The 9653-nt window shown below is 41.8% G+C and overlaps 1 protein-coding gene across 1 annotated transcript; it reads right to left on the bottom strand.

The window, feature by feature from the left end:
* Positions 1-10: 10 nt before the first annotated feature.
* Positions 11-8664, bottom strand: kel (kelch protein). The gene is made up of 6 exons (XM_017083188.4): positions 8108-8664; positions 5909-6310; positions 3771-5009; positions 3110-3708; positions 1730-2748; positions 11-1663 (listed from the first exon to the last, which is right to left on the bottom strand). The coding sequence occupies exons 1-6, from the start codon at positions 8551-8553 to the stop codon at positions 914-916; spliced, it is 4455 nt and encodes a 1484-aa protein (XP_016938677.3). The 5' UTR covers positions 8554-8664; the 3' UTR covers positions 11-913.
* Positions 8665-9653: the final 989 nt, after the last annotated feature.

Raw genomic sequence — 9653 nt, forward strand, 5'->3', positions numbered from 1 at the left:
GCACACCGCATTTCGATTCGTTGAACTTTTTTATTATGAATTAGTTAAACTCAATACACGTGTAAGTATGATTATATTATGTACCGATTTTGGAGTATTGTATATGCGTTTGTATATATATGCATGTAAATAATACCTTTAATTCTAATTGACTTAAATAATAGGTTTTAATGGAGAGCTTGTACAATAGTTTGCTAAATATTATTGTTTCGATTTAAAGCCATAACTTAACATACTCAAACGAAGCAAGTGACAAATGCCAATGTAATGGAAACTAGAGTAGGCAGTGGAAAATGAAACTATCATATCAAATGCATATTGCTTATGGGTGTGCTTAAAGTGGTTACGGAGAGTGATATGATATGGCTCTTAGGTTAATTATAACTTCACATGACACACAAAAATTCTTGATTCAACTACAACTACATTACGCAACATAATATTCGATCTTGAGCTTTGGCTGGTTACACAAAGTCGCCCATTTCTATAGTAATATCAAATTCTACAAGTAAGGTTTTTTTTTGATTGTTAAAATGTTTTTAATTTGCTCGAATTGGTTTTGGTCGTTTTCTTCTTTGCTGTTGTTGTTTTCTGAGATCCAATTTTTAAGAGTAGCGTTATTATTAGAAATTAAATTCAGTTAAACTTCTGACTGTTGAATTTTAAAGTCCCTAAAGACTAAATATTATGAAAAATTACCTGCACATAAAGAATTTTTGTATTAAACATTCAAGTAAAAAATTACTTGCATACTGTTATCACTTTTGATTCTAAAAAATATAAAACCCAGCTTATATTCCATATAAAATCGTACAAGTCTTACAAAATTTTGAGAAGTTTCTAGAGAAGTTTAACTATGAATACTAATATACTGCTTAAAACGCTGCCCTGCCAGAACTAATTTTATCGACTTCTAATCATTGTGCTCATTCACATTGCTGCTGTTGGTAGTGCCTGAAGGGTTGTTTTGACTGCTGGTTGTCTCAGTCTCATTATCGCTACAACTCACAGGATCTACGACTTCAATATCCACTTCCGGGGCAGCTATCTCAGCTACTGCTCCACCAACAGCTCCCTCGAGCTCCTCGGCAGCCGTGGGCTTCGGCTTGAAGCTGTTGTTATCCGCATTTAGCTTGTAGTTCTTGTAGGGATCCGGCGATCCTGGAGGCATCGCTTGCTGCGATTGCTGTTGAGCTTGGGCTGACAGTCGCTGAAGACGCCTTTGCTGATTGCTAAACGTAGGACTTTCCGATCTGGCCCTTTGCAACATGGGACGCTGCTGATGGTAGGTGGAATTCGGATCGTAGTCACGTGATCTTCCAAATTCAAAACCATTTTGCCACTGAACATGAACATTCTCGTAAGAAGGATCCTCGTATTGATAGTTTCCAGCCAATCTGTTGGGATTCCTTTTCTCCGCTCCGTTTCTCAGGCGACTTAAAGTGCTGTGCAATGGGCGAGCTGATGCATTAGTATCCCTTCGTATGGTAGAAGCTGCTCCGGCTGCCGCACATGCTCCAGCGCAGGAGCTCTGAAAACGCACCATATCCTGGGGAAGACCACTTAAACGGGGAGTGCCATACGGATTCGACATCTGAGACGCCACCGAAGCGGTGTCGCAACTGACGCAATCACGGGAAAACATGAAGTTGAAGTCGATAACCTAATGGGAAGATAGATTTAAAGGATAATGAAAACATTGATATTGATAAGAGTAAGTACTACCCACCTTGCAATCGGGTCCTTGGCCTATCCACAGCGGCAGCCATTTGTTAACTAGTAGCCATTGCAAACTGGATTTAGAGATACGATTTAAGGTTCCATTTCCATTAGCATCTCCGGAAGAACTCGAACGTGTCGCTGCTGTAGAAGTTTTCTTGGCCAAAGTTCCACTTTTTCCCGAGCCAGTGGATGTAGTTTTATCTAAAACTGGTGATGCAGCTGTGGAAGATCCTCCCGACTCTTTAGCTGCCTTGCTGGTTGTTTTCACCTTCGGAATGGCGCCCGTGGTCCGATTGGTAATGATATTTGATGTGCTTGGAATATTATCTGACGGAGAATGCTCTTCCACCGCTGTTGCAGCTCCGGCGGAAGCGGATCGCGCTGCTCGCTCCATAGACACATTTGGCGTTAACGGGGAATTATGAGCAGCCATAGCAGCTGCTGCTGCTCCAGACGTTTTGTAAATATTAGTCATACTCTGCGAATTTTCGCCATGCAAGCAGCTGAAGAAACTTGAGGCACTGTTTTTCACAGGAACCTTAACATTGGCATACTCTACGGGAACACTGGAACCAGCCCCTGTCAAATAACCCTGACAGTTTGGAACATTGCAGGTGCCACTTCCTGCTCCGGCAGCTGCTGCTCCTCCCGATCCATTGGCATTCAACCGAATGTGTCCCACTGTCCCGAAGTGCGAGTGCCCCAGAACGGCATAATGTCCTCCAAGATTGTAGTGATCAATGTTGCCGCAGGAAGAGCTTAGGTGTCGTTCAATTCGTCCTATTCCATGACCCAAAACATCGAGACGTGTATAGAGCGGCACTCGATTGGCAGCGGTTGTCCGGTAAAGAGGCTCATCCCGTATCTGCTCATAGATATTCTCGTAACGCATAGTTCCCGCTCCGGCATAAGGCAGATTGTAGCCATCTGTGGACTCCGTATCATCGAAGCTTCGCTGACGTTGACAGTTGGAACGACTGTTGGAATAAAGAGGACTGCAGCGAAGCCCGGTTCCACAGCGATTTCCTGGGGAAAAAATTAAAGTTTAGTGTAAGTTTAGTAAATGTTGCACGTGATCACACAACTTTCAAGTTTAAGTGTTGATTTTAATTTGGACCAATTAGATCAAAAACTAATAATTGATTTGAACTTCGTTTGCCAATGCTAGCAAATATTTCGCATTTGCTTGTATACTTATGTTTGTTTGGCTTCGTTTTTCACAGCTTCGTAATAAATGTTTAAACTAAGTTTGCTTATAAAATTCGCGGGAAGCAAGGCAAACTAATACTAGCAAAGATTTTAAAGTCAAGTGGGCTAATTTAAATAAAAGATTGATTAATCGACCTAATCAAACCGATTTTTGCGCAACGTTAGGTTCGATTCTTACCGTTCTGCATATCTATCCGAAAGTTACGTCTGTATCCGAGGCCAGATCTCACGGCTCTCGGAACATCATAAGCGGCAGAGCTACTGGATCCAAGGATTCCTCCCGAGGCAGATCGATCATATAAATCATTTCTATAGTTATTCATGGGCAGTATGCGTTGAGGTTGTTGTTGTTGTTGTGGCTGTGATTGCTGTTGTGGCTGTGGTGGTGCTGGAGCTGGTGCTGTTGGCGGTTGCGGATTGTTGTTGGCATTGGCTTCAGTTGGCGCTGGTGGTTGTTGCTGTTGAATTTCCTCGGCATTTGCAGGGGCATTGGCATTGACATTGGCATTAGCATTGGCGACAGCTGCAACTTGATTGCTGTTGTTGCCACTGTTGTTGTTGTTGTTGCTGGGCTGACCAATGGGCGCATAAATGTTCTCGTAGTGCGGATGATTTGGCTGAGGTACTAAAGCCGGCGCAGCTGGAGCAGCAACCGCTGCTGCCCCTCCAGCTGGAGCCAGATTGCCGTAGATGGCACCACCAATGGCGCCCTCCATCGTGCCCTCCGCCTGGCTATTCTCATCATCCAGCAGTGCGATGGCCAGCGAAGCAGCTTGGCTGGGAGGGAGAAGAGAGAACCTTATGATTTGTTTAGGTAACTATGATTTCATTGTACTTACCGGGCCAATGCACCCTGCTCTTCCATTCACATGGGCTTATCAATCATACACACGCCCGCATAGCTGCGTCCAATGGTCATCAATGCAGGCAATATCCTCCAGCTGTCCGAGTCTGGACAGTAGACCTCCACGGAAGCGAGGTTCGAGGTGCCATCATCGCCACCGACCACATACAGCAGGCCGTCGTGAGCCACCACACCAGCATTACGGCGACAGTAGGACATATCAGCTACCGAACGCCACGAGTTCGTTTCACAATCATAGGCTTCCACGGATCTTCTGACCAGAGGACCATCGTGTCCACCCACAGCATACAAAATGTTGTTTAGCACTCCCACTCCGGCGCCACTCCTCCGCGAATTCATCTCCGACACAGCTACCCAGGTGTCGGTATCGGGATTATAGCGCTCCACGGATGATAAGCACTGACGGGTGAAGCCATCGTAGCCGCCGACGGCATAAAGGAGTCCATGAACCACGCCTACGCCCACAGAACTGCGACGCGTCGACATGGAGGCGATAAAGCGCCAAATGTCAGTCTTGGGATCATACATCTCGGCACTCGAAAGACCTGTTGTGCCATCAAAGCCACCCACTGCGAAAATGCATCCATTTAAGACAGCTACTCCTAGGGTAGATCGCCTGGCCTCCATATTGCTACAGTTGGCCCACTGGTCCGTAGCGGGATCATAGACATCCACAGTACGCACGCGCAGGGAACCATTGAAGCCTCCGACAGCATACACCTTATCGCCCAGGACACTTAAACCGGAGCGACATCTTCGGTTGGGCATTTCGGCAGCCTGGTACCACTTCTCCTCTCGCAGATCATACCACTCCACGGAGCGTATAGCCTTGGGTGCTTGACCGCCAATAACGAGTAGAATTTTGGGCATTCCCACCGGCTTCCTGGGCACCGTTCTAGCGGACTTGGTCTCCGTGGGCAGTAGGTGATAGGTCAACGCCTCAATAATGAGATTTTTACATACGATATTGCCCTCGAGCAGGAGTTCCTTGTCCACACGCTGTGTGATGTACTCCTTGGACAGGAACGGCAGGCGCACGTGCTCCATCAGCACCGAGGTGAACTGCTCCCTCATCGGGACATCGTAGCGCAGCCAGGCGATGACGCACTCGTAGACGCGCTCCTCATTTGGAACCGAAATCCGGTCGTTGCCTATCAGGCTGATGACCTGCTCGTGTGAGAGGTTCAGAAACTCATCGAACTGGATCACCTCGCTGTAAAAAAACCAAAGTCAAGCAGTCAGTACTGGGGTAGAAGTAAGGAGCGGAGTGCAGTAAGCCGAAATTCAATTAATCGCCAGCAAACCGGTTCAATTTTAGTTAACTGCACATTTGCTTTCGATTTTGAGTCACTTAATTAAATTAATATAAAAGATTGCTGTTTTGGTTAATGATTTGACTTAGGTTTAATCTTAACTATGAATTTAAGTTAATTAATAGTATGAAATTTAGTTCTTACTAGAATTAAACTGTATACCAAATCTACAACAAAGTTTCTTTAAAATAACAATGAAAACGTGATCTTATAACAGACCCCAGAATTGCGGCATTATAGGTGCTCGTAGACATCAATACGTGATTGTCTTATAAATAACGATTTGATAGTATATTTTGAATGACTGACAAAAAACGTTGAACTTAAAGTATTTTAATTTAATATGTGCCATGAATACAAAAGATCGCATTTCATTGTTTAATAATATAAGCAAAAATAATTACTGTCTGAACAAAGAACACGTGAAATTGATGCCATATTATTATTTTCCTAATCTTTAAGTCTTTTTAACAAGTATTATACACATTAGGTAACCGATCACTGAATAATTACAATTAGCATTTTAAACTGTTGTTAATTGTGCTGATTTCTACTATGCGAGCCATTATTTTCCAATCTGTTTAAATGCTGGTTGAATCAATAATGAATTAAATGTTACTTTTCGAGAACATGAATTGCTGATAAAAATAATTACAACGCAACTTATAGAACTAAATAAATTAGGTTTCCCAACATATACACTTGAAAAGTCAATCGATTCTAATCTGTTAGCAAGCAAATAAAAACAATTTTATATTTGTGTACCCATAGTGCGTCATCGTAATCTTTTTCCACTTACTTAAAATGCTGCTCGATGTAGGTCTCTGCGTAATTGAGAAGCTCCACGCAGGCATGAAGATCGGCGAATTCCCGGATGCCCAAGCAATTACTGGCATCCAACTGTGTTTGCAAGAAATCGCAGCAGGCATCTCGCACATCCGTAAGCTGGAGAAGATTGGCGGCTGTTAAGAGGACCTGTACGTTATCCTCGTTCACCTCCACAGTGGCAGTGTAAACGTAATCGATGAGCAACTCCAAGGCCCTGGCATCGACGCTCTGGAGGGTGATCCTAGCCTGGCGCGACTCCTCGAAGCTGGTAAACATCGCATAAAAGTACGGACTGCAGGAGGCCAGGACCATGCGATGTGCGTGGATCTCCACATCGTCGGCCACTAATATCACATCACAGAGCTGTTTTTGTCTGAAAATTAAAAAGGGAACCATTAGTTTTAAATAGGTATTATTTTACAAAGTTTTTATTTTAGTTTTATTACTAAGTAGTTTTCTTGAAATTAACGACTGGCATCAAAAATTACAGCTCTTAAGTCGAACGATTCCAAACAAATCAAAATTCCATTTATTATGTACCCATTGAATTCCCTTAATAGACGGTATTGATTGCCAAATAAACAGCTCAAAAGTGTGCCAATTATTTTCAAGGCTAAAGATGTTTGTAAATTGAGGTGTTCGTTTTTTTTCGTGGAAGTATGTTTTGCATTGTAAATATAGCTTCGGGAAATTATTTTGCTTTGTTTGCAAAGTTGAGCACGGTAAAATTTTATGACTACTCAAAATATTAAAATCTTTTGTCCGGAAAATCGTAAGATTATTTGCGGTTATTATTTTAAGAATTTTATGACAAACATTAAGTGTTCACAATAGAACCTATAAATGTACTTTTTTTCAGTTCCCAAAATCAATTGTTTATATACCATCCCAATCATGAATCCAGTTTACAACGCTTGGTTTACTTTTTTGGGTTACACCACATTCACTTTTGACGCCGATTCCGATTGGCTTAAAAAAACTTGTTTTATGTAAACTGCCAATAAAGTTTCCACGCCGCCAGTACTTTTCCAGATAGCCATAAGCGAAGACGCGGAAGCGAAATCGAAATAAGACTCGAAACCGAAATATCTTTGGCCCCGCCAAGTTCAAGGTCGTGGCCCAATGCGAAACCCGAAGGCGTAAACTCATCATAATAAATACTAGACAATAATTAATGCGAATGCCCCCACGACAAAAGCGTCGGCAAATATAGTGTGCAAACACAAATATTAGCAACGGACAGATAAACAAAGCGAACTGCGCAAATATGCGACTGACGATCGTCCGACATTTTCAGCGATTATATTTTCGCATCTTGGCCCAAATCGGAAATCTCGAGTCACAGACGGCCCACCTGTCCCGTCCAATACAGGGATTTAATTATGTCGCCTTTGTTCGGGAACAAAGGGAGGTGGTTTAAATATAGAATATACCTATAGAATAAATTCTGATTCGCTAAAAGTAGGTATACTTTGGGGTAGGTCAAAAAGTCACAGAACTCACATATCTTTGTATGCAAATGACTAAGGTTTGGCTGAGTTAATAGTCAAGGAATAAATTAATGACGAAGCAATATTAAGTTATCTATTTTTTCAACATTTTTAAAGGTAGTTCCACTGATAAAACAAATAATCTGTATAAGGTTAGCTTTATACAAATAAGTAAACCTGTTATTAGATTTTTCGAACATGTCTTTACATTTTTTGGCTGTTAAACAAGATTAATCACCAGTTTATGAAAAGCAATGCTGACAATGCCAATAATTAAAAACAATATGGATTATACAGGTTTCTGACAAATATAGGCGAGGCTAGCTCTTGAATAATTTGCTCAAGTGAAATAGATCGCAATTATTTGAGTAGTAAGAAACATAAAGATAAGGTAAGAACCCAGTTACCTAAAGTGTGCTACAACAACCTCTTATCAATTCCTACTCGCTACTTGACTGTGGTTTCTCAAAGAATCACGTTTTTAGGGGTTTAACAGAATGGTCCTATCTGGACCCAGAACAGATGGTCAAATCGATCGGGAGTTAAATAAGGGAGTTACCTATTCACGTTTTTAAGGACTTAAACTTAATGACCCTGTCGCAGGTAGCATGTTAATTGGGTAGGAAGTCAGAGGATCGAATTGATGTAGATCCCCAGACAGGATCTAGGGTTATCCTTACTTTCTCATCTCGTTCATGGCGTCGAAGGACCGCGCAGTGTGCTGATCGTTGCTGTACTGGCCCACTGTGCCGCGCTCCTTGCCATTTGGCCGCTGAACATGCTTCTGGGAGCTCTCGTCCAGGGAGTTCTGGCTGGCGTATCGCAGGAGGCAGCTGCCCCGCTCCAGTCCGCTTCCCTCGGCGGCGGGATTCTGGTGCTGCTGCTGCTGCTGTTGCTGCTGCAGTAGGCGTTGTCGCTGTTGCATGGCTGCCACGCCCACAGCGGCTCCTAATCCGGGCGGTGGCGCCACAAACTCCGGCCCCGCTCCCCCTTCATTTTGGGCCTGTTGTTGTTGTGCGTTCTGTCCCTGTTGTTGTTGCTGCTGCTGCTGGTTGTTGTTGCCATTGCTTAGGTTGCTCATAATACCGATCGTGTATTTGGTTAGCAGCGCACTCAGAGCTATCATCCGAAAACGGATCGCAAATCGGAGGTGCTGTGCTCGGCCAGAAAAAAACAAACCGTAGTGGTGAAAAATTGTACACCGACTTTTTTTTGACGCGACCAGAGCAGTGTGACCAGTCGTCGGCTGGCCGCAAATTGCCCCCAAACAGTGCAGCTAAGCGTTATATACTGAATATTCTTTTGGTATATACCAGGTGGCGCAATCCCCGCCAAACGGTCATATATAAACCGTTATTAAAATTATTTTAAAAACATTAAATTATTATTTTAAAAGTAATATTTTAATTTAAAATTTTTAAATTTAACTAAAAGATTAACACAAATACTTGGGGACAACTATTCTTATTTATTCCCGGTCTTTAGACAAAAATTAATAATATCTTTAGTACCACAGTTATGTGTTACAAATTATTATTAATCAAAATATGTTAAACATTTAACGAATGTCAAATATTAAAGGGTTCGATATAAAGCATTCTACATTCCATTTAATAACAGATTATTTTTTTGGTAAATGATTTTTAGAACCTATTTGATATCTTAGAACCGTTTTCAAAATAGCGTTCGCAAATATAATTTGTTAATTTTCCTAGAACCCTATGAACTACTACTAAAATTCAAATGTGTTTTCTTATCTCCAAATAGAAATATGCGATGAAAAATACTTTTGCATATAACGATTTTCTAGAAATTATGTTGAATCAGAACCACAAAAATGTTTTGAACATGATAGTTTCCTAGCTTTTGCAAGCATAAGTTTATGTACCCTTGCAGCTACAGAAACTAAAGAAATATTTGTATGCAAAGATTACGATAGCTCCCATGACAGTCGTCCGGTCCGACTTTTATATAATAAAGCTCAAAATTCTGAAATCTTAATTGCTGTGCCTTAGAGTAATATTTTCCCATTAACTTTCCGGTCGTTTCTATGGCTATATGATTTCGTAGGTCGTAAAGAGAATATGATCAAAAACAACCAACACAGAATTTTGGTTCCATTATAATGGGAAAAAAAATTAGTTTTAATATTCTTATAAACTACCTGCAATAGAAAGAAGAATTGGAAATGCTTCATCTCGAACAGTCAGACTCCCCTAGTAATGC

Source organism: Drosophila suzukii, chromosome 2L (assembly GCF_043229965.1).
Source record: "Drosophila suzukii chromosome 2L, CBGP_Dsuzu_IsoJpt1.0, whole genome shotgun sequence".
Taxonomy (NCBI): domain Eukaryota; kingdom Metazoa; phylum Arthropoda; class Insecta; order Diptera; family Drosophilidae; genus Drosophila; species Drosophila suzukii.